This window comes from Melanotaenia boesemani, chromosome 7 (assembly GCF_017639745.1).
Source record: "Melanotaenia boesemani isolate fMelBoe1 chromosome 7, fMelBoe1.pri, whole genome shotgun sequence".
Classification (NCBI taxonomy): Eukaryota; Metazoa; Chordata; class Actinopteri; order Atheriniformes; family Melanotaeniidae; genus Melanotaenia; species Melanotaenia boesemani.
The window spans coordinates 22508599-22534489 of NC_055688.1; the positions used below are offsets into that span (position 1 = coordinate 22508599).

At 36.0% G+C, this 25891-nt stretch overlaps 1 protein-coding gene across 1 annotated transcript in view; it reads right to left on the minus strand.

Moving 5' to 3' along the window:
- Positions 1-472: 472 nt before the first annotated feature.
- The window catches only part of LOC121643384 (serine/arginine repetitive matrix protein 2-like), a 45923-nt gene continuing 20504 nt past the window's right edge, over positions 473-25891 (minus strand). Inside the window, exons 5-32 of the mRNA XM_041990773.1 lie at positions 23696-23776; positions 23178-23249; positions 18836-18907; positions 17054-17266; positions 16532-16597; positions 16136-16161; positions 16054-16093; positions 15087-15152; positions 14649-14714; positions 13715-13780; positions 13277-13342; positions 12344-12409; positions 11906-11971; positions 10967-11032; positions 10529-10594; positions 9598-9663; positions 9160-9225; positions 8221-8286; positions 7783-7848; positions 6849-6914; positions 6411-6476; positions 5478-5543; positions 5040-5105; positions 4106-4171; positions 3668-3733; positions 2735-2800; positions 2297-2362; positions 473-1485 (exon numbers count right to left, since the gene is read on the minus strand). Coding sequence (XP_041846707.1) covers positions 1348-1485; positions 2297-2362; positions 2735-2800; positions 3668-3733; positions 4106-4171; positions 5040-5105; positions 5478-5543; positions 6411-6476; positions 6849-6914; positions 7783-7848; positions 8221-8286; positions 9160-9225; positions 9598-9663; positions 10529-10594; positions 10967-11032; positions 11906-11971; positions 12344-12409; positions 13277-13342; positions 13715-13780; positions 14649-14714; positions 15087-15152; positions 16054-16093; positions 16136-16161; positions 16532-16597; positions 17054-17266; positions 18836-18907; positions 23178-23249; positions 23696-23776 — 2028 coding nt within the window. The 3' untranslated portion in view covers positions 473-1347. The remainder of the gene's footprint in view (positions 1486-2296; positions 2363-2734; positions 2801-3667; positions 3734-4105; positions 4172-5039; positions 5106-5477; positions 5544-6410; positions 6477-6848; positions 6915-7782; positions 7849-8220; positions 8287-9159; positions 9226-9597; positions 9664-10528; positions 10595-10966; positions 11033-11905; positions 11972-12343; positions 12410-13276; positions 13343-13714; positions 13781-14648; positions 14715-15086; positions 15153-16053; positions 16094-16135; positions 16162-16531; positions 16598-17053; positions 17267-18835; positions 18908-23177; positions 23250-23695; positions 23777-25891) is intronic.

The following is a 25891-nucleotide window of genomic DNA, read 5'->3' on the forward strand; positions in this document are numbered from 1 at the left end:
CCAAATTATTAAAGAAAACCTTAGAAATGCACAGGTAATAAAGACCAGGTTCTTTCCAACAATATTAACCAAGTAGGTACTAATTTTCCCACTTCCTTAATTAACCAGGTACTGTTCCACACTTATATATTTTTACCTGAGGTTTTCCACACATGTTCGTTTGATTTGGCCAGTGAAAGAAACAACTTCTCTCAAATGAAGATATTTATTTTTACAAATAACTGGACATGTGCACAGAATTCTGATTTCTTTTCTTAGCTAAAACCCTCTCTGCTTACAGAAAGAGGAGTTCTGCCATTCACATGCATACAGAACTGCCCCTCACTTCCTGAACTTCAGCTTAAAAAGTCTTTCTTAAACTAGACATGGATTGGAGGCTATGATAACCAGTCAGTTGTTGCTGGGTAGATCTTTCCTATGTGTTCTTGTAGTCTGGCTCAGCCTCGTCTGGATTTGGCTTCTTGTTCTTTCAAAAACAGAAGTACAGCCAAAAGCAGACACATGTCGCAGGCCAGACATTTCCCCCTAATACAAGTTTGAATCTTTAAATGTCAACTTCTGCTTTTCTTCACTTAGAAGCAGAAAGCAACATGTTAACCCACACTCACACAATGTTCTTGTTAAGTGTGTGTTATTTTTCCACAACTTTCAAAGCTGCAATTAAATATATCAAATGAGGTCATACACAGGTTATACATTCCAAGACAAATTAAAATAATATCAAACACAAAACTGAAAAGCAATACTACTGAACTTTGTCAGATTTTCTTGTGGTCTTCCATAATATGACAATAAATTGAATAAACCTTTAAACGTTTCTACGGCTGGTTCTGTGTGTGCTTTGTGCCCATCCTAAGCAGCCTTTGGCGACCTAACTGATAACCAACTACCTAACATATTGTATCAAGATGAGTTGCATTACTTTACATCTAAGTTAAATGTTGTGTCTCAACCGTGCATACAGTACAGCTACGTGGTTTTTAAATGATAGAAGGATCAGGCAAATATTACACAAAAGTTGTTATAAAAAGATAAAACTGTGATACTTCAAAGTGGCTGGAGATGGCATATAATCTTTGCCAACAGCTGTCTGCAACAAGGCAGTGGTAGTTGATTATTAGATTAGATGTGGCCAAATTGAATTATATGTCACTCTAAGTCAGATTTTGATTAGAAAAATAGTTGGATACTCAGGACAAAAAAAAAAGCTCAAAATTCTACTTTAGTGTGGTTTCTTTGTTTAGCCCAAAATTAGCCCAAATTGTGATCATTATGAGATCTTGGAAAATTGTCTTTTTCTTCAGCACAGAGAAAATATCAAAATAATTCTTTTCATAGCCATAAAAATCAAACAAATAGTAAAGTCAAAGTACATGTTACAGCCATTGCCTTATAGAAGGCAGAATTACTGTAGCCAACAAAGAAAGATTGAGCAGCACTGAAATCTGGAGATGCCCCCACGATTACTCTCATTCCATTAAAATTCTAAGAGAAAGAAAAAAAGAAAGAAAGAAAGAGGGGAGAGAAAACAAAAATCCAAATATTAAACTTACAACCTATTTTTCAGATGAACACATTCAGCACTAAAAATATTCATTTTAACCTCCAAACATTAATATGCATTAACAATATTCCTTCATCATTTTAAGAGTGAGTGATATTAGTACAAAACAGACAAGATTGCATTTTGTTGATTATTTCTTTGTTGTAACTATGCTCCTTGACATTGAATGTTATGCTGTTGGAAAGTCTTGTTTTTCCCTCCTAAACGGTGCCACATCTATAAGGAAAATGCATTTGTGGGACGAGCAGCAAGGTTGAATATGTGTTTTGTGGCTATTTTGTCAAATATTCTCTGCCAATACCAAACACCTCTCTCTGTTATTAAACCTCATTTGGTTTCATTTATTGTGTTTGATAACGAGGTCTGAGGAAACAAGACGTATTGGCAATTAAACAACACATTCCCTAAAAAAGGAAATAAACAGCTTTTTCCAGTTGTGTAGAATTATTGCCAAGAAATATTGTTACATGAAAGAAAAAAATCAACCCCACCCAAACTTCTTTATTTTTGTACTAAGTTTTGGATGAATTATTGTGATCGATACTGACAGACATCACTGGTTGTTTTACAGTGTCCTGATTTGATGTGTCAGGAAACTTACACATTTATTGTTGCAATGTTATTGACATTATTATTGACATGTTTGATATGTTAACAATGATCCGTTTTACTGGGTTGCTCTAAGCTGTTCCAAGACATTGTAAATGTTGCTCATAAAAAAATTAGGTTTACCTGCATGACTGATGCCTGACGCCGTGACTCCATGACTTGAGGAAGTTGCTGCACTGATGCAGATCGCTGCGTTTGCACAGAAAAATATACTCAGGACAATGATCTAAGTATTATTACCGTCAGAGCAGTGTATGTGCAAATGAACTTGTTTCTGTGATCTCTTTTAATAATGTTTGACTGTAATTGATACGATTAGAAGAGTGTGTTTGATATTTTACAAAACAGTCTTTTAGTATGTTTCTTCTAAAAGAAGAGTCATTGTGATCCTCATAGGATCTGTGGCAGTTGGTCTTTTTCTATTGATCCAAATAATTCTGTTAGGAACCATAAAAATCTGATAAAAAGTCAAATCACAGCACATGTTAAAGCCATGGTCTAATATATGGCAGAATTAATGTGGTCCACAAAGAAAGACTGATCAGTGGTTCTCTTCCTCACCCTAAGTCTGATGGTTTGATTGACTGCTGGTCCAGATGGTGGATGATGGGTCCTTCTAGAGTCCACCTAACAGAGGAAGGAAGGAAGGAAGAAAGGAAGGAAGGAAGGAAGGAAGAATGAAAGAAAGAAAGAAAAAAAGAAAGAAAGAAAGAGTGGAGAGAAAACAAAAATCCAAATATTAAACTTACAACCTATTTTTCAGATGAACACATTCAGCACTAAAAATATTCATTTTAACCTCCAAACATTAATATGCATGAACAATATTCCTTCATCATTTTAAGAGTGAGTGATATTAGTACAAAACATAGACAAGATTGCATTTTGTTGATTATTTCTTTGTTGTAACTATGCTCCTTGACATTGAATGTTATGCTGTTGGAAAGTCTTGTTTTTCCCTCCTAAACGGTGCCACATCTATAAGGAAAATGCATTTGTGGGACGAGCAGCAAGGTTGAATATGTGTTTTGTGGCTATTTTGTCAAATATTCTCTGCCAATACCAAACACCTCTCTCTGTTATTAAACCTCATTTGGTTTCATTTATTGTGTTTGATAACGAGGTCTGAGGAAACAAGACGTATTGGCAATTAAACAACACATTCCCTAAAAAAGGAAATAAACAGCTTTTTCCAGTTGTGTAGAATTATTGCCAAGAAATATTGTTACATGAAAGAAAAAAATCAACCCCACCCAAACTTCTTTATTTTTGCACTAAGTTTCGAATGAATTACTGTGATCGATACTGACAGACATCACTGGTTGTTTTACAGTGTCCTGATTTGATGTGTCAGGAAACTTACACATTTATTGTTGCAATGTTATTGACATTATTATTGACATGTTTGATATGTTAACAATGATCCGTTTTACTGGGTTGCTCTAAGCTGTTCCAAGACATTGTAAATGTTGCTCATAAAAAAATTAGGTTTACCTGCATGACTGATGCCTGACGCCGTGACTCCATGACTTGAGGACGTTGCTGCACTGATGCAGATCGCTGCGTTTGCACAGAAAAATATACTCAGGACAATGATCTAAGTATTATTACCGTCAGAGCAGTGTATGTGCAAATGAACTTGTTTCTGTGATCTCTTTTAATAATGTTTGACTGTAATTGATACGATTAGAAGAGTGTGTTTGATATTTTACAAAACAGTCTTTTAGTATGTTTCTTCTAAAAGAAGAGTCATTGTGATCCTCATAGGATCTGTGGCAGTTGGTCTTTTTCTATTGATCCAAATAATTCTGTTAGGAACCATAAAAATCTGATAAAAAGTCAAATCACAGCACATGTTAAAGCCATGGTCTAATATATGGCAGAATTAATGTGGTCCACAAAGAAAGACTGATCAGTGGTTCTCTTCCTCACCCTAAGTCTGATGGTTTGATTGACTGCTGGTCCAGATGGTGGATGATGGGTCCTTCTAGAGTCCACCTAACAGAGGAAAGAAGGAAGGAAGGAAGGAAGGAAGGAAGGAAGGAAGGAAGGAAGAATGAAAGAAAGAAAGAAAGAAAGAAAGAGAGGGGAGAGAAAACAAAAATCCAAATATTAAACTTCCAACCTATTTTTCAGATGAACACATTCAGCACTAAAAATATTCATTTTAACCTCCAAACATTAATATGCATGAACAATATTCCTTCATCATTTTAAGAGTGAGTGATATTAGTACAAAACAGACAAGATTGCATTTTGTTGATTATTTCTTTGTTGTAACTATGCTCCTTGACATTGAATGTTATACTGTTGGAAAGTCTTGTTTTTCCCTCCTAAACGGTGCCACATCTATAAGGAAAATGCATTTGTGGGACGAGCAGCAAGGTTGAATATGTGTTTTGTGGCTATTTTGTCAAATATTCTCTGCCAATACCAAACACCTCTCTCTGTTATTAAATCTCATTTGGTTTCATTTATTGTGTTTGATAACGAGGTCTGAGGAAACAAGACGTATTGGCAATTAAACAACACATTCCCTAAAAAAGGAAATAAACAGCTTTTTCCAGTTGTGTAGAATTATTGCCAAGAAATATTGTTACATGAAAGAAAAAAATCAACCCCACCCAAACTTCTTTATTTTTGTACTAAGTTTCGAATGAATTACTGTGATCGATACTGACAGACATCACTGGTTGTTTTACAGTGTCCTGATTTGATGTGTCAGGAAACTTACACATTTATTGTTGCAATGTTATTGACATTATTATTGACATGTTTGATATGTTAACAATGATCCGTTTTACTGGGTTGCTCTAAGCTGTTCCAAGACATTGTAAATGTTGCTCATAAAAAAAATTAGGTTTACCTGCATGACTGATGCCTGACGCCGTGACTCCATGACTTGAGGAAGTTGCTGCACTGATGCAGATCGCTGCGTTTGCACAGAAAGATATACTCAGGACAATGATCTAAGTATTATTACCGTCAGAGCAGTGTATGTGCAAATGAACTTGTTTCTGTGATCTCTTTTAATAATGTTTGACTGTAATTGATACGATTAGAAGAGTGTGTTTGATATTTTACAAAACAGTCTTTTAGTATGTTTCTTCTAAAAGAAGAGTCATTGTGATCCTCATAGGATCTGTGGCAGTTGGTCTTTTTCTATTGATCCAAATAATTCTGTTAGGAACCATAAAAATCTGATAAAAAGTCAAATCACAGCACATGTTAAAGCCATGGTCTAATATATGGCAGAATTAATGTGGTCCACAAAGAAAGACTGATCAGTGGTTCTCTTCCTCACCCTAAGTCTGATGGTTTGATTGACTGCTGGTCCAGATGGTGGATGATGGGTCCTTCTAGAGTCCACCTAACAGAGGAAGGAAGGAAGGAAGAAAGGAAGGAAGGAAGGAAGGAAGAATGAAAGAAAGAAAGAAAAAAAGAAAGAAAGAAAGAGTGGAGAGAAAACAAAAATCCAAATATTAAACTTACAACCTATTTTTCAGATGAACACATTCAGCACTAAAAATATTCATTTTAACCTCCAAACATTAATATGCATGAACAATATTCCTTCATCATTTTAAGAGTGAGTGATATTAGTACAAAACATAGACAAGATTGCATTTTGTTGATTATTTCTTTGTTGTAACTATGCTCCTTGACATTGAATGTTATACTGTTGGAAAGTCTTGTTTTTCCCTCCTAAACGGTGCCACATCTATAAGGAAAATGCATTTGTGGGACGAGCAGCAAGGTTGAATATGTGTTTTGTGGCTATTTTGTCAAATATTCTCTGCCAATACCAAACACCTCTCTCTGTTATTAAACCTCATTTGGTTTCATTTATTGTGTTTGATAACGAGGTCTGAGGAAACAAGACGTATTGGCAATTAAACAACACATTCCCTAAAAAAGGAAATAAACAGCTTTTTCCAGTTGTGTAGAATTATTGCCAAGAAATATTGCTACATGAAAGAAAAAAATCAACCCCACCCAAACTTCTTTATTTTTGCACTAAGTTTCGAATGAATTACTGTGATCGATACTGACAGACATCACTGGTTGTTTTACAGTGTCCTGATTTGATGTGTCAGGAAACTTACACATTTATTGTTGCAATGTTATTGACATTATTATTGACATGTTTCATATGTTAACAATGATCCGTTTTACTGGGTTGCTCTAAGCTGTTCCAAGACATTGTAAATGTTGCTCATAAAAAAATTAGGTTTACCTGCATGACTGATGCCTGACGCCGTGACTCCATGACTTGAGGACGTTGCTGCACTGATGCAGATCGCTGCGTTTGCACAGAAAAATATACTCAGGACAATGATCTAAGTATTATTACCGTCAGAGCAGTGTATGTGCAAATGAACTTGTTTCTGTGATCTCTTTTAATAATGTTTGACTGTAATTGATACGATTAGAAGAGTGTGTTTGATATTTTACAAAACAGTCTTTTAGTATGTTTCTTCTAAAAGAAGAGTCATTGTGATCCTCATAGGATCTGTGGCAGTTGGTCTTTTTCTATTGATCCAAATAATTCTGTTAGGAACCATAAAAATCTGATAAAAAGTCAAATCACAGCACATGTTAAAGCCATGGTCTAATATATGGCAGAATTAATGTGGTCCACAAAGAAAGACTGATCAGTGGTTCTCTTCCTCACCCTAAGTCTGATGGTTTGATTGACTGCTGGTCCAGATGGTGGATGATGGGTCCTTCTAGAGTCCACCTAACAGAGGAAGTAAGGAAGGAAGGAAGGAAGGAAGGAAGGAAGGAAGGAAGGAAGAATGAAAGAAAGAAAGAAAGAAAGAAAGAGAGGGGAGAGAAAACAAAAATCCAAATATTAAACTTCCAACCTATTTTTCAGATGAACACATTCAGCACTAAAAATATTCATTTTAACCTCCAAACATTAATATGCATGAACAATATTCCTTCATCATTTTAAGAGTGAGTGATATTAGTACAAAACAGACAAGATTGCATTTTGTTGATTATTTCTTTGTTGTAACTATGCTCCTTGACATTGAATGTTATGCTGTTGGAAAGTCTTGTTTTTCCCTCCTAAACGGTGCCACATCTATAAGGAAAATGCATTTGTGGGACGAGCAGCAAGGTTGAATATGTGTTTTGTGGCTATTTTGTCAAATATTCTCTGCCAATACCAAACACCTCTCTCTGTTATTAAATCTCATTTGGTTTCATTTATTGTGTTTGATAACGAGGTCTGAGGAAACAAGACGTATTGGCAATTAAACAACACATTCCCTAAAAAAGGAAATAAACAGCTTTTTCCAGTTGTGTAGAATTATTGCCAAGAAATATTGTTACATGAAAGAAAAAAATCAACCCCACCCAAACTTCTTTATTTTTGTACTAAGTTTCGAATGAATTACTGTGATCGATACTGACAGACATCACTGGTTGTTTTACAGTGTCCTGATTTGATGTGTCAGGAAACTTACACATTTATTGTTGCAATGTTATTGACATTATTATTGACATGTTTGATATGTTAACAATGATCCGTTTTACTGGGTTGCTCTAAGCTGTTCCAAGACATTGTAAATGTTGCTCATAAAAAAAATTAGGTTTACCTGCATGACTGATGCCTGACGCCGTGACTCCATGACTTGAGGAAGTTGCTGCACTGATGCAGATCGCTGCGTTTGCACAGAAAGATATACTCAGGACAATGATCTAAGTATTATTACCGTCAGAGCAGTGTATGTGCAAATGAACTTGTTTCTGTGATCTCTTTTAATAATGTTTGACTGTAATTGATACAATTAGAAGAGTGTGTTTGATATTTTACAAAACAGTCTTTTAGTATGTTTCTTCTAAAAGAAGAGTCATTGTGATCCTCATAGGATCTGTGGCAGTTGGTCTTTTTCTATTGATCCAAATAATTCTGTTAGGAACCATAAAAATCTGATAAAAAGTCAAATCACAGCACATGTTAAAGCCATGGTCTAATATATGGCAGAATTAATGTGGTCCACAAAGAAAGACTGATCAGTGGTTCTCTTCCTCACCCTAAGTCTGATGGTTTGATTGACTGCTGGTCCAGATGGTGGATGATGGGTCCTTCTAGAGTCCACCTAACAGAGGAAGGAAGGAAGGAAGGAAGGAAGGAAGGAAGGAAGGAAGGAAGGAAGGAAGAATGAAAGAAAGAAAGAAAGAAAGAAAGAGAGGGGAGAGAAAACAAAAATCCAAATATTAAACTTCCAACCTATTTTTCAGATGAACACATTCAGCACTAAAAATATTCATTTTAACCTCCAAACATTAATATGCATGAACAATATTCCTTCATCATTTTAAGAGTGAGTGATATTAGTACAAAACATAGACAAGATTGCATTTTGTTGATTATTTCTTTGTTGTAACTATGCTCCTTGACATTGAATGTTATACTGTTGGAAAGTCTTGTTTTTCCCTCCTAAACGGTGCCACATCTATAAGGAAAATGCATTTGTGGGACGAGCAGCAAGGTTGAATATGTGTTTTGTGGCTATTTTGTCAAATATTCTCTGCCAATACCAAACACCTCTCTCTGTTATTAAACCTCATTTGGTTTCATTTATTGTGTTTGATAACGAGGTCTGAGGAAACAAGACGTATTGGCAATTAAACAACACATTCCCTAAAAAAGGAAATAAACAGCTTTTTCCAGTTGTGTAGAATTATTGCCAAGAAATATTGCTACATGAAAGAAAAAAATCAACCCCACCCAAACTTCTTTATTTTTGCACTAAGTTTCGAATGAATTACTGTGATCGATACTGACAGACATCACTGGTTGTTTTACAGTGTCCTGATTTGATGTGTCAGGAAACTTACACATTTATTGTTGCAATGTTATTGACATTATTATTGACATGTTTCATATGTTAACAATGATCCGTTTTACTGGGTTGCTCTAAGCTGTTCCAAGACATTGTAAATGTTGCTCATAAAAAAATTAGGTTTACCTGCATGACTGATGCCTGACGCCGTGACTCCATGACTTGAGGACGTTGCTGCACTGATGCAGATCGCTGCGTTTGCACAGAAAAATATACTCAGGACAATGATCTAAGTATTATTACCGTCAGAGCAGTGTATGTGCAAATGAACTTGTTTCTGTGATCTCTTTTAATAATGTTTGACTGTAATTGATACGATTAGAAGAGTGTGTTTGATATTTTACAAAACAGTCTTTTAGTATGTTTCTTCTAAAAGAAGAGTCATTGTGATCCTCATAGGATCTGTGGCAGTTGGTCTTTTTCTATTGATCCAAATAATTCTGTTAGGAACCATAAAAATCTGATAAAAAGTCAAATCACAGCACATGTTAAAGCCATGGTCTAATATATGGCAGAATTAATGTGGTCCACAAAGAAAGACTGATCAGTGGTTCTCTTCCTCACCCTAAGTCTGATGGTTTGATTGACTGCTGGTCCAGATGGTGGATGATGGGTCCTTCTAGAGTCCACCTAACAGAGGAAGGAAGGAAGGAAGGAAGGAAGGAAGGAAGGAAGGAAGGAAGAATGAAAGAAAGAAAGAAAGAAAGAAAGAGAGGGGAGAGAAAACAAAAATCCAAATATTAAACTTCCAACCTATTTTTCAGATGAACACATTCAGCACTAAAAATATTCATTTTAACCTCCAAACATTAATATGCATGAACAATATTCCTTCATCATTTTAAGAGTGAGTGATATTAGTACAAAACATAGACAAGATTGCATTTTGTTGATTATTTCTTTGTTGTAACTATGCTCCTTGACATTGAATGTTATACTGTTGGAAAGTCTTGTTTTTCCCTCCTAAACGGTGCCACATCTATAAGGAAAATGCATTTGTGGGACGAGCAGCAAGGTTGAATATGTGTTTTGTGGCTATTTTGTCAAATATTCTCTGCCAATACCAAACACCTCTCTCTGTTATTAAACCTCATTTGGTTTCATTTATTGTGTTTGATAACGAGGTCTGAGGAAACAAGACGTATTGGCAATTAAACAACACATTCCCTAAAAAAGGAAATAAACAGCTTTTTCCAGTTGTGTAGAATTATTGCCAAGAAATATTGCTACATGAAAGAAAAAAATCAACCCCACCCAAACTTCTTTATTTTTGCACTAAGTTTCGAATGAATTACTGTGATCGATACTGACAGACATCACTGGTTGTTTTACAGTGTCCTGATTTGATGTGTCAGGAAACTTACACATTTATTGTTGCAATGTTATTGACATTATTATTGACATGTTTCATATGTTAACAATGATCCGTTTTACTGGGTTGCTCTAAGCTGTTCCAAGACATTGTAAATGTTGCTCATAAAAAAATTAGGTTTACCTGCATGACTGATGCCTGACGCCGTGACTCCATGACTTGAGGACGTTGCTGCACTGATGCAGATCGCTGCGTTTGCACAGAAAAATATACTCAGGACAATGATCTAAGTATTATTACCGTCAGAGCAGTGTATGTGCAAATGAACTTGTTTCTGTGATCTCTTTTAATAATGTTTGACTGTAATTGATACGATTAGAAGAGTGTGTTTGATATTTTACAAAACAGTCTTTTAGTATGTTTCTTCTAAAAGAAGAGTCATTGTGATCCTCATAGGATCTGTGGCAGTTGGTCTTTTTCTATTGATCCAAATAATTCTGTTAGGAACCATAAAAATCTGATAAAAAGTCAAATCACAGCACATGTTAAAGCCATGGTCTAATATATGGCAGAATTAATGTGGTCCACAAAGAAAGACTGATCAGTGGTTCTCTTCCTCACCCTAAGTCTGATGGTTTGATTGACTGCTGGTCCAGATGGTGGATGATGGGTCCTTCTAGAGTCCACCTAACAGAGGAAGGAAGGAAGGAAGGAAGGAAGGAAGGAAGGAAGGAAGGAAGGAAGGAAGAATGAAAGAAAGAAAGAAAGAAAGAAAGAGAGGGGAGAGAAAACAAAAATCCAAATATTAAACTTCCAACCTATTTTTCAGATGAACACATTCAGCACTAAAAATATTCATTTTAACCTCCAAACATTAATATGCATGAACAATATTCCTTCATCATTTTAAGAGTGAGTGATATTAGTACAAAACATAGACAAGATTGCATTTTGTTGATTATTTCTTTGTTGTAACTATGCTCCTTGACATTGAATGTTATACTGTTGGAAAGTCTTGTTTTTCCCTCCTAAACGGTGCCACATCTATAAGGAAAATGCATTTGTGGGACGAGCAGCAAGGTTGAATATGTGTTTTGTGGCTATTTTGTCAAATATTCTCTGCCAATACCAAACACCTCTCTCTGTTATTAAACCTCATTTGGTTTCATTTATTGTGTTTGATAACGAGGTCTGAGGAAACAAGACGTATTGGCAATTAAACAACACATTCCCTAAAAAAGGAAATAAACAGCTTTTTCCAGTTGTGTAGAATTATTGCCAAGAAATATTGCTACATGAAAGAAAAAAATCAACCCCACCCAAACTTCTTTATTTTTGCACTAAGTTTCGAATGAATTACTGTGATCGATACTGACAGACATCACTGGTTGTTTTACAGTGTCCTGATTTGATGTGTCAGGAAACTTACACATTTATTGTTGCAATGTTATTGACATTATTATTGACATGTTTCATATGTTAACAATGATCCGTTTTACTGGGTTGCTCTAAGCTGTTCCAAGACATTGTAAATGTTGCTCATAAAAAAATTAGGTTTACCTGCATGACTGATGCCTGACGCCGTGACTCCATGACTTGAGGAAGTTGCTGCACTGATGCAGATCGCTGCGTTTGCACAGAAAAATATACTCAGGACAATGATCTAAGTATTATTACCGTCAGAGCAGTGTATGTGCAAATGAACTTGTTTCTGTGATCTCTTTTAATAATGTTTGACTGTAATTGATACGATTAGAAGAGTGTGTTTGATATTTTACAAAACAGTCTTTTAGTATGTTTCTTCTAAAAGAAGAGTCATTGTGATCCTCATAGGATCTGTGGCAGTTGGTCTTTTTCTATTGATCCAAATAATTCTGTTAGGAACCATAAAAATCTGATAAAAAGTCAAATCACAGCACATGTTAAAGCCATGGTCTAATATATGGCAGAATTAATGTGGTCCACAAAGAAAGACTGATCAGTGGTTCTCTTCCTCACCCTAAGTCTGATGGTTTGATTGACTGCTGGTCCAGATGGTGGATGATGGGTCCTTCTAGAGTCCACCTAACAGAGGAAGTAAGGAAGGAAGGAAGGAAGGAAGGAAGGAAGGAAGGAAGGAAGAATGAAAGAAAGAAAGAAAGAAAGAAAGAGAGGGGAGAGAAAACAAAAATCCAAATATTAAACTTCCAACCTATTTTTCAGATGAACACATTCAGCACTAAAAATATTCATTTTAACCTCCAAACATTAATATGCATGAACAATATTCCTTCATCATTTTAAGAGTGAGTGATATTAGTACAAAACAGACAAGATTGCATTTTGTTGATTATTTCTTTGTTGTAACTATGCTCCTTGACATTGAATGTTATGCTGTTGGAAAGTCTTGTTTTTCCCTCCTAAACGGTGCCACATCTATAAGGAAAATGCATTTGTGGGACGAGCAGCAAGGTTGAATATGTGTTTTGTGGCTATTTTGTCAAATATTCTCTGCCAATACCAAACACCTCTCTCTGTTATTAAATCTCATTTGGTTTCATTTATTGTGTTTGATAACGAGGTCTGAGGAAACAAGACGTATTGGCAATTAAACAACACATTCCCTAAAAAAGGAAATAAACAGCTTTTTCCAGTTGTGTAGAATTATTGCCAAGAAATATTGCTACATGAAAGAAAAAAATCAACCCCACCCAAACTTCTTTATTTTTGCACTAAGTTTCGAATGAATTACTGTGATCGATACTGACAGACATCACTGGTTGTTTTACAGTGTCCTGATTTGATGTGTCAGGAAACTTACACATTTATTGTTGCAATGTTATTGACATTATTATTGACATGTTTGATATGTTAACAATGATCCGTTTTACTGGGTTGCTCTAAGCTGTTCCAAGACATTGTAAATGTTGCTCATAAAAAAATTAGGTTTACCTGCATGACTGATGCCTGACGCCGTGACTCCATGACTTGAGGAAGTTGCTGCACTGATGCAGATCGCTGCGTTTGCACAGAAAAATATACTCAGGACAATGATCTAAGTATTATTACCGTCAGAGCAGTGTATGTGCAAATGAACTTGTTTCTGTGATCTCTTTTAATAATGTTTGACTGTAATTGATACGATTAGAAGAGTGTGTTTGATATTTTACAAAACAGTCTTTTAGTATGTTTCTTCTAAAAGAAGAGTCATTGTGATCCTCATAGGATCTGTGGCAGTTGGTCTTTTTCTATTGATCCAAATAATTCTGTTAGGAACCATAAAAATCTGATAAAAAGTCAAATCACAGCACATGTTAAAGCCATGGTCTAATATATGGCAGAATTAATGTGGTCCACAAAGAAAGACTGATCAGTGGTTCTCTTCCTCACCCTAAGTCTGATGGTTTGATTGACTGCTGGTCCAGATGGTGGATGATGGGTCCTTCTAGAGTCCACCTAACAGAGGAAGGAAGGAAGGAAGGAAGGAAGGAAGGAAGGAAGGAAGGAAGGAAGAATGAAAGAAAGAAAGAAAGAAAGAAAGAGAGGGGAGAGAAAACAAAAATCCAAATATTAAACTTCCAACCTATTTTTCAGATGAACACATTCAGCACTAAAAATATTCATTTTAACCTCCAAACATTAATATGCATTAACAATATTCCTTCATCATTTTAAGAGTGAGTGATATTAGTACAAAACAGACAAGATTGCATTTTGTTGATTATTTCTTTGTTGTAACTATGCTCCTTGACATTGAATGTTATGCTGTTGGAAAGTCTTGTTTTTCCCTCCTAAACGGTGCCACATCTATAAGGAAAATGCATTTGTGGGACGAGCAGCAAGGTTGAATATGTGTTTTGTGGCTATTTTGTCAAATATTCTCTGCCAATACCAAACACCTCTCTCTGTTATTAAATCTCATTTGGTTTCATTTGTTGTGTTTGATAACGAGGTCTGAGGAAACAAGACATATTGGCAATTAAACAACACATTCCCTAAAAAAGGAAATCAACAGCTTTTTCCAGTTGTATAGAATTATTGCCAAGAAATATTGTTACATGAAAGAAAAAAATCAACCCCACACAAACTTCTTTATTTTTGTACTAAGTTTCGAATGAATTACTGTGATCGATACTGACAGACATCACTGGTTGTTTTACAGTGTCCTGATTTGATGTGTCAGGAAACTTACACATTTATTGTTGCAATGTTATTGACATTATTATTGACATGTTTCATATGTTAACAATGATCCGTTTTACTGGGTTGCTCTAAGCTGTTCCAAGACATTGTAAATGTTGCTCATAAAAAAAATTTGGTTTACCTGCATGACTGATGCCTGACGCCGTGACTCCATGACTTGACGAAGTTGCAGCACTGATGCAGATCGCTGCGTTTGCACAGAAAGATATACTCAGGACAATGATCTAAGTATTATTACCGTCAGAGCAGTGTATGTGCAAATAAACTTGTTTCTGTGATCTCTTTTAATAATGTTGAACTGTAATTGATACGATTAGAAGAGTGTGTTTGATGTTTTACAAAACAGTCTTTTAGTATGTTTCTTCTAAAAGAAGAGTCATTGTGATCCTCATAGGATCTGTGGCAGTTGGTCTTTTTCTACTGATCCAAATAATTCTGTTAGGAACCATAAAAATCTGATAAAAAGTCAAATCACAGCACATGTTAAAGCCATGGTCTAATATATGGCAGAATTAATGTGGTCCACAAAGAAAGACTGATCAGTGGTTCTCTTCCTCACCGTAGGTCTGATGGTTTGATTGACTGGTGGTCCAGATGGTGGATGATGGGTCCTTCTAGAGTCCACCTAACAGAGGAAGGAAGGAAGGAAGGAAGGAAGGAAGGAAGGAAGGAAGGAAGGAAGGAAGGAAGGAAGGAAGGAAGGAAGAATGAAAGAAAGAAAGAAAGAAAGAAAGAAAGAAAGAGAGGGGAGAGAAAACAAAAATCCAAATATTAAACTTACAACCTATTTTTCACATGAACACATTCAGCACTAAAAATATTCATTTTAACCTCCAAACATTAATATGCATTAACAATATTCCTTCATCATTTTAAGAGTGAGTGATATCAGTACAAAACATAGACAAGATTGCATTTTGTTGATTATTTCTTTGTTGTAACTATGCTCCTTGGCATTAAATGTTATACTGTTGGAAAGTCTTGTTTTCCCTCTTAAACGGTGCCACATCTATAAGGAAAATGCATTTGTGGGACGAGCAGCAAGGTTGAATATGTGTTTTGTGGCTATTTTGTCAAATATTTTCTGCCAATACCAAACACCTCTCTCTGTTATTAAACCTCATTTGGTTTCATTTATTGTGTTTGATAACGAGGTCTGAGGAAACAAGACATATTGGCAATTAAACAACACATTCCCTAAAAAAGGAAATCAACAGCTTTTTCCAGTTGTATAGAATTATTGCCAAGAAATATTGCTACATGAAAGAAAAAAATCAACCCCACCCAAACTTCTTTATTTTTGCACTAAGTTTCAAATGAATTACTGTGATCAATACTGACAGACATCACTGGTTGTTTTACAGTGTCCTGATTTGATGTGTCAGGAAACTTACACATTTATTGTTGCAATGTTATTGACATTATTATTGACATGTTTGATAAGTTAACAATGATCCGTTTTACTGGGTTGCTCTAAGCTGTTCCAAGACATTGTAAATGTTGCTCATAAAAAAAATTAGGTTTACCTGCATGACTGATGCTTGATACCGTGACTCCATGAGTTGATGAATTTGCTCCATACGTTGATTAATTTGCTCTTCGAGCTGATGAAGTTGTTGCACTGATGCAGGTCGCTACGTTTGACAGAAAGATATACTCAGGACAATGATCTAAGTATTATGACAGTAAGAGCAGTGAGGTGCAAATGAACTTGTTTCTGTGATCTCTTTTAATAATGTTGAACTGTAATTGATAAAATTAGAAAAGTGTGTTTGATGTTTTACAAAACAGTCTTTTAGTATGTTTCTTCTAAAAGAAGAGTCATTGTGATCCTCATAGGATCTGTGGCAGTTGGTCTTTTTCTACTGATCCAAATAATTCTGTTAGGAACCATAAAAATCTGATAAAAAGTCAAATCACAGCACATGTTAAAGCCATGGTCTAATATATGGCAGAATTACTGTGGTCCACAAAGAAAGACTGATCAGTGGTTCTCTTCCTCACCGTAGGTCTGTTGGTTTGATTGACTGGTGGTCCAGATGGTGGATGACGGGTCCTTCTAGGGTCCACCTAACAGAGGAAGGAAGAACGGAAGGAAGGAAGCAAGAATCACAGAATAACTCATTCTCTCCTTCTGACTATTCAAACATTACAAGGCCTTTCCTCAAAATGAGCTTTTTCTCATACTCTGGGATCAAAAATCTCCAGCAGTACTTTCAGACACCAAACTTTTCATTTAACTTCCTGTCTGTATTTTAAAAGATTTTAAAGTGTTTTTAAACTTTTAAAGTTTATTATAGAAGCTTTTTTTCAAATACCATAGCCTGGTTTATAGAGCATTTTCATTAATATGCATTGTCCTTTCTGGTTAAATAAATAAAAATTATATAAAAAGTACACCAACAAATCTTGTAATAACTCATGCTGTAATTTTAATTTTAAATTAGTAATGTGCCCTATCATTAAACCCATCTGAAAAACGCCATGATGCAGTTTATTTTCAACCAGATACAGTTGTAAACTTACTTGTCTTGTTCGGTCTGAGCTGATACGAGATGTGTTGAGATCCGTTTGTAAAAATTTGAGTAGTTTTTCATTTTTTCTAATTGAACTTCTGAAGTTTAAGGTTTCATTCATACTCTGCCACTTAGTGAAAGATTCATGGTCCAAGTCTTCGACTGTAAATCCTGGTGGGATTTTGGGCCAAGAGTGGGATCGCTGAAGACTTATTACTTTTTCCTAAGAGTATGAGAAAGAAAAACAGAGCCAAAATTATTACCTGTAGATAGATTTGGATTAAGACACTTTCTAGAATTTGTTTTAAGCTGAGCATGTCCAAAAGCCAGTAAAATCTAAATAAGCTGTAATAATAACAATTTAAAATGCTTTATGTTACATTCTGAAATAAAAAAGGTAAACACAATCATCACCATATAACTCTAAGTCAGTCATATTTCTGAAATGTCAGTATGTCCAAATAGGTAGTAACGCTGATTGTGAATCAATTTCAGCTGCTGTTGTACAAATGGAACAGAAAAGTAATGGAAATGAGAGAAAAGAAAGAAAATACGAAGAATTGGTCCTGCCCGTGGTGGCCACAGACCATTTCCCTTTCTTAATCTTTTCTAGCTGATTTTTGGTCAGGTTTGCATTTTGCCAGTGCCCTCACCACTAGAGGTAGCAAGGGGCGGTGTCTGCAACTCACAGAAGTTACTCAGGTAGTGCAGCTCATCCAGGATGTCACATCAATACACACTGCAGCAAAAATATTTGCAGATTCTGCTGAGTGTTTTTTACTGATTTTTGTTTTACTGTGTGGTTTATTGTTCAGCACTTTGGGCAACTTCAGTTGCAGTAAATGTGCTATACAAATTAACTTGAACTTGAAACCAAAGCCTCATGAAACTCAGAGCTACTTTGACATCAATGCTGTGAGATTGACTCACTGCATTAACACATAATAAACACATCTGCTGGCTGCCTGCGTGTGATGCATTTGAGGGAACGCATTAACATGACTCCATGACTACATTACTATCACACGGCTCCATGTCTTATCTGTGACTCTGTGTTAATGAAGGATATGTTCTCAACCCCAAGTTATTGTTTTTTGTATCAGTGATGAGGTGTCAAACTTAAAGTTTTTAAACATGAAGAGTAGGGGAAAAGGATGTTTATGCAACTGGGATAGTGATTGTGTTACTGTATTTATACAGCTGTGCTAACAGCCCCAAAATGTGCAATCTGATCAGAGAACACCAGGATTGGCAGATTTGCTATTGGTACCCTGTGCTCTTCACGAATGAGAGTAGGTTCACATAGAGCACATGTGACTTGAGAAAGCCTGAGATGCCATGGAGAACGTTCTGCTGCCAGCAACATCTTCCAGCATGACCAGCGTAATAAATAAAGATAAAGATTTTCAACTGGAATATTTCATTTATCAGGATCTAAGATGTGTTGTTAAAGTTTTCCCTTTATTTATTTATTTTTATCATTGTGCTTTGCTCCTGGAATATTTTTCTACATCTACAAGCTGCTCTAAAATAATTAAACCTACAAGGTTTATCAAGAGTATGTTTGGTAATCTGAAAGAATATCTATGAAAATATCAGAAAATTGTGACAGTTACAAATGGTAGATCACATGATGTATAATTCACAATTTTTTGGTATCTCTTCATAATAATCATAATAAAAAAACTGTGGTGCATTCCTTTTAACAGAAACTAGAAATAAACTTATCTAATGGAAGTAGCTACTGATAAAACAAAAATAATTTAGTTCATCATAAAACAATTGTTCTTACCAGTTTCTTTTGGATTCTGGAGTCCAGTATGGTGTTGTCGAAAAGACTGTTGTCCAGTTCTGTTGACCTACCCTTCACGATGAGAAATAAAATAGTTTAAGTTAATATATGTCTGAGTTTTCATCATCAATTGGTCTACATTATTCTAGATGAAGCTGCTGTAAACCAGCTACAGTTGTAAAACATATGGATGACTATATTACATCTGGAGTTTTGATGTACGCTGTGATAAAATTTGAAAAGAAAATATTATCAAAACATTGAGAGCAAAGAAAAAACAAGCAAAAAGAAGAAATAGCTTTATCCTGTCAAAATTAAAGTAGCTAGTTACTCCTTTAGGCTTACATTTAGAGCGAACAAATAACCTTGAGGATTTTATAACACAGTGTTTAATGACAAATTAAATTTAATACCAGTTTTGCAACAAATAGTGATTATTAGCTTGTCTTATAGCCTAATATTAGCCTACTGTAAAACAACACTGAGGCCTGCATTTATTTATGTGCATTGATCTATGACAGATGCCACAACAAACATTAAATCTGGAAAAGAATAAGGACATATATAGACAAACACCTAAAACAATACAGAAAAACATTCATAATGACAAAATATATACAAATTAATTTTGATCTAAAATAAATAAATATTTTATATATTTATATTTATAATTTTTCATTCTTTTCCCTATATATATATTCATTGTGTCCAAGCTGCCTATCATCTGCTTGGGGAAGGTTATCTTATCCACACTAAGGAGTTAATCCTCGCACAAATGATGAAACCTCACTGTGCTCTGATCTGTTAGGATGGTTTTGTTTATGCGTCACTTTTTTGTGCTTTAGCTACCATTATAATCTAAAGTTAAAGGCCTTAATATCTGAATGTACTATCATGAAATGTGTGCCTATAAAACTGAAGAAGGTCTGAAGAATGGAGGACCGAAACCGCCAAAATAAAAATATAAATACTGAAATTTAAAAATGTAGGTTTGGGATTATTTAATTTTCGTGCTTGACAAATTTGGACTTGGTCCTTGTTGTACCTCACTGGTAAGGATATTATAAGGATATTTAAGTTGCCAACAGCTTCAATATGCTCAAACTCAATTAGATCAGACTATTTTAGGTTATGTAGAAGTACCAAGCAGTTGCATTACATTTCAGTTTGGGAATTTTCATTTTACTGCATCCTAAATGAACAGGTTGCACTGATCAGATCAGAATGACTAAATGGACATGAAATGACTGCATGCAATTATCAGCTAAGCAATGTTACGATAACCAGAAGTGCAGTTGAGCTCTGTCTCACTAAAGTCAACCCAGAATCCTAAATGAGGCATTATACATTAGACATGAAAAGAAATTGCAGTAAAATAAATAAAAGGTTCAGTCTGGCTCAGATCAAAGTAAGCTGTCATCAGTTGTGCAGGGATCGACTTCTCAGAGTGGACAAGAAACACTGCACCAAAGCAGATGATTGACAGCTTGGACGCAAGGTAATAGAGAAAAAAAAAATAAGGAAATAAACATGGTAAAGACTAAATCAAATCAAATCAAACTTAATTTATAAAGTGCTTTTCATGTCGAAGGCAACACAAAGTGCTTTACATGATTAAATAATTCAAGCATATTTCAATGCATGCATATTAAAAATAAAACAAGCCTTTACACACATCAAAATAGAATTACATAACAATAAAAAAAACACTCAAAATCTTTCACACAGTCGCACACACACACATGTATGCACACATACAAAGCAGCCCCCTCATTCTGTACAAACATGACTCTCGAATTTAGGGGGTGCTACATGACAATCTAATTCATGATCGGCTAGTCGTTGGTCTGATGGATAAGCACCTATCAGAACTTATGCAGCTCGATCCAGATCTTACTCTCATTTTACACTCCACACTGTGAGGAGACATCAGAACACAGGCAAGTGATGAAAAATGTGTTGACAGAGTGCACAAAGGCAGTAGTAAGTTTGCTAAAACAAAACTACGCCAAGAAAGCAGTCACCAAAGTAAATCAGGGAGCAACCACCATTAATTAAATGCTCAGTGTTATTATTGCAGCAGCTCTGTCACATCAAAGCAAGATTGCCAAGCTAATGAAGTAAAATGCCACTTATGTGAAAAAAGGGGACAATACAAACATGTGTGTAAAGCTCTTAAAGACTGTGCACGAAGTGGAAGAGGATGTTGATGCTTTATTCCTCGGCAGTGTTACAAACAATGGGGAGCCATGGATGGTGAACATTGAACTCAATGACAGAAAAATGTAATTTAAAATAGACATAGGAGCTGATGTTACAGTTCTGCCACGCAAGGTGTTCAAAGATGATCAAAGGATACCATTGCCACTCATGGAAAAAGTCAAACAAAAACTTTCCCGCATGGAAAAAGACAACCGACTGGTGTTCAGGCATGGTAGTGGTGCCAAAAAAGAAAACGGAAAGGGTGTGCATATGTGTTGATCTAACACACCTCAGCCTTTCTGTGTGTTGAGAAAAGTACATCCTGCCATCGGTCTAGGAAACACTTGACAGACTGGCTGGAGCCAGAATTTTCAGCAAGCTGGATGCTAACCTGGGATTTTGGCAGATACCCCTGACAGAAGATTCAGCTAAGTATACCACTTTCATCACACCCTTTGGCAGAAACTATTTTAAGCGGCTGCCTTTTGGAATAGCCTCTGACCCTGAACACTTTCAAAATGGGTAGTCTTGAAGGAGTTGTCCACCAGATGAATGACATGTTGGTCTGGGGCAGAACACAAGAGGAGCATGACACTCGTCTTCATGTTGTGTGTAGGAGGATGCAGCAGGCTGGCATCACATTGAACACTGACAAGTGTAACTTGTCAAAGCAAGAAGTGATCTTTTTAGGTCATGTGGTTTCCGCCAATGGCATCAGCCCAGATCCAAGAGTTCAGAGTTCACTTCCACGTTTTGACCCCGGTTGTTAGCAGTAAGGCACCACTATAAAGTTGTTTATAGCTGTCCAAAAACACCAGAAGATGAAGAAAATGAAGAAGAAGAAGTTTTAGACAACGGCAAACATGTCTTTTTTGGGTGCTTTTTATTTGGCGGTTCTGCATCATCTTCTTCCTGTTCTTTTTCTTCTTCTCTGGTTAGTTCCTTTCACTGGTTGCGTGTTACCTTCACACTGCCCCCGCAATTTCCAGCGGTATTGTTTTGTCTTCTGCATCAATCGACAAATAGCTAAGCTCCCTGAAAACGGACCAAATTATGCACATAACCAACGAAGACGACGGACGAAACTGTTCATCATTCTACATATCCGTCTTCTGCGTCAAACATATTTGGGCCTTTAATATAATTAAGTGAAACAGAATCAGTCTTTATACAGTAATAATTTATGAAGAACAGTGATATGAGGTGATGAGGACAGGGCCAACAAGCTGAATATGTTTTTAAACAGATTTGACTCTGCGGCGACTGCTCAGCCCCCTTCTAACTTGTCAGGAGCAAGCCTGAAACCCCCCCGCCACACCACCCTCTCTCCCTCCCTCTTCTTACAGCACCTCTGCCTCCGGTGATAGACCTGACAACCCTCCTTTACCTGTCAACTTCACATGTAATCAGGTCAAGAAACAGCTGAGAAGACTACACTCAGACAAGTGCAGGAAATATTCTTTCTTTGGTGCAGTTGATTTATTACAACAACAACCTACAGACTGCCTAAAATTATTATCATAACACAAATGACCACAGCTGAGTCAGAGAAAAACTTTTCAGCACTGAAAAGGATTAAGACATTCAAACGAAACACAATGGGGCAGCGGAACTTAAATGCACTGACTATGCTGTCCATTGTAAATGAATTCATTCATGTATTATTGGACTATTGGATATTGACAAGTTTGCCTAAATTAAAGATCAATGTCCATCTGTTCTGTTCAAGAAATGAACAACACTGATAAGTGGCTCTTTTTAGTGACCCTTTATTTGTATGTTATGCATAAAGAATGTTGTAACCTATTCTTGAATTATTACTGATCAAACTCAGGTTGTACTGTGTGTATGCATCACAGAAAAAAGCTGTAGTGTGTTGTGACCCACTTCACTTTTCATGGTAGAGATGCCACTGCTTGACCATAATGTGCAGTGCAGGTTTTCTTGAAAATCAGACTGGACTTTATCCTGAGTGTCTTTATTGTTCATGTGTGAAAACTGTTTGAGTTTCACATGTCCCCAGAAAGTGTTAAATTTCAACTCAAAGTACCTCACAGTTTTATCATTCTACCATGACTACAACATCCCTGAAATTAGCCCTGCTCTGAAATGAATTAAACTTCAGTTGTAGAAATCTTACCGCAAAAAAAACACGAACACGGAACTCTGTTTTGGAAAGGCGATGCGGAGTTAGGCTTTCCTCTTCAGTCTCCTGAATAAAAAAAGCATTGGTTCAGTTATATTCAGTTAAATGAAAGAAAATAATTGATATTTTATTACAATTCTATAATCTATGAAAATCTAATGATTTGTTAAGACACAGTTAAATAAATTAAGTGTGCTGGCTTCACATCAGCTGTGTTCCAGATGATTTCTAAACTGCTGCCATGTGTCTGTTCATGCAGAAAGTATCTAATTGGTTCTGCCTGATATCAAGAACATAACCAATGTACCGCAGATGAATGTGTTTCATGTGCTGGTGGTCAGGAGAGAAATTTCTAAACAGATTATTAAGATAAATAAAATACCTAAGCACAGGCTCCACAGCGAAAGGAGGTGGTGTTTAAAACTTTGGGTGGGCTGCCCAGTATCCTAGATAGCCAGTCCGTCTCTGCCCTGTTCTAAAGTTGATGTAAATTAATTTTTAAGAAACCCTACCTCCTCTGATGATAATTCATCTAAGTTAGAGCTCTCCATGATTGGGGAGTGATGTGATGTCAGGCTTTCCTCTTCAGTCTCCTGTGTAAAAAAAAGTATTGTTTCAGCTGTAAATCAAAGACAATATTTCATACTTGACAGTTTGACTTGTTGTAAGAACAGTGATTCAGATACTGACGGGTGCTCCTACAATACTGTATGCCCACAAGTACACAATCTACATTTAACACCGTTATAGTAAAACCTCAGTTTTAAGAAATTCTATCCATGGTAACTCTTAGTCTTGGTCAGAGATGTCTGGGAGTGGGAGATGTGGATATTATTATTTATCTTCATTTTCCTGCATAAATAATAACTGATTCAATTGTAAATGAAAGACAACAATTCATGCTTTTTTATTTTGACTGAATAAAAAGATTCCGAATCATTGATTCACATCCTGACAGTTACTCCATTGTCTACAAGAAGACAATCAGTGTTTTCTATTAATAATAACCTAATATGAAGTTACAATCCTTATCTCTTACTTTACAAACATTAGTTCTATAATCTATAAGAAACATAAATGATTTGTCATGAAACAGCTAAATAAATTAACTGTGTTGGCTTCACAATAGGTTGTTGCATGTGGGTTTTTAAACTGCTGTATTTGTCTATTCATACTGCCACTGCATTTGTCAAGTGGCACATGATGAATTTTGATTTTGAACTGTTTTGTTGATGTTGTTTCCTATGAGCATAATGGATGTCATGCATTTCCTGTGGGACTCGCATTAACTATGGGCAGGGGGTTCTTGCTCTTCAATGCCTGTGCAGTGTCTGTACCTGAAACTAGGGATGTTATGCTCGAGCCGTCTGCTCGATCACGTGTCGAGCATGTGACACGGAAGTGTTGCGAGCATTGTCTCTGAGCATTGATTCAGCATGCCAAAAGTCACGTGATAGACCAAACGAGGCCTCGTTACGTCATCGGCGCGTATCGAGCAGCGAGCGGGATCTTTGAAGGGACCGGGCTTGTCAATCTCTCAGATTCCAAACACTGAGGAGATCGCGGGTTTTTGAGAGGAGATTCTGTAGCGATTGCGCGACATTGCATTTTGAAAACAAATTTAGGAAAAGCATCACATCAGCATGAGCTTATATTGAATCACATTTAGCTTTTAGAGATTTGGGGAAACAAACGTCTGCGCGAGACGCCGTTGCCATGGTAACTGCTGAAGGAGCTCGGAGTATGAGAGAAGGACGGAGCAGGCGGTGCCTTCAACATCACAGGTAAGCTTAATTCCCCTTTCTTTATATAGATGTTTTTTAAATAGCCTTGCAAAGAGCAGACTTTAAAGTTAATCATAAACTTCAACCAGAAGCATCAGAGGAAACGTCTCAGTCTACAGCTGCAGAGGAAAACCACCACCTGCAGGACCTTAGACACCAAGCTGGTTTCTGATCACCATCAGCAGAGAATTTAATAATTTTAAACTTGGTTAATTACAATTTTGTTCTTGCGTTTCTTTCAGGTGCAACCTCTCCAAAGCTGGAGAGGTAGTGTGCCAGAAGAGGAGCAGACTGAAGCCTGACAGAAAATACGTTTTTATGACACATCACAATGCTGCCAAAGTTTTTTTTCTCATAATACATTTCAAGATTCAAAGTGTCTTTGTCATTTGCACAGTAAGGAAACAAGCTTCCCTGAACAATGAAAATCTTACTTTGCCGTCCAACCTGAATGCCATAAAACATTATAAAATAAAAATAAACAATTTGAAAAAAAAAACTAGATAGACGATAAAAAAAACAGTAAATAATCTATGTAGATAAATGTGCTGTGTGCTATAAACTGTTGTTCCACATTTAACAACGATCAACTATACAAAAGAAAACAACTCATGAGGTAGACGAAAACACGCATTTGCAATTTCTATTATAAATAATAAGACACATAAAACAGTAAAAAATTTTATTACAACTGTATAATATAACTAACACAGTCACTATACCCGTTGCACTAACACTCCTTCCCTCATGCCTTCCCACTGAGTAACTACTATCATTACAGATTGGTTTACTTAATTTACACCACAATTCTGTTACCTAAACAAATGTTACCTAATACCCCTCCTTGTTATTTATATGAACAACAGAAAATAAATATTCACTTGGATGGTAGATTACGTATCGTTTATTGAACACGTATTCAAA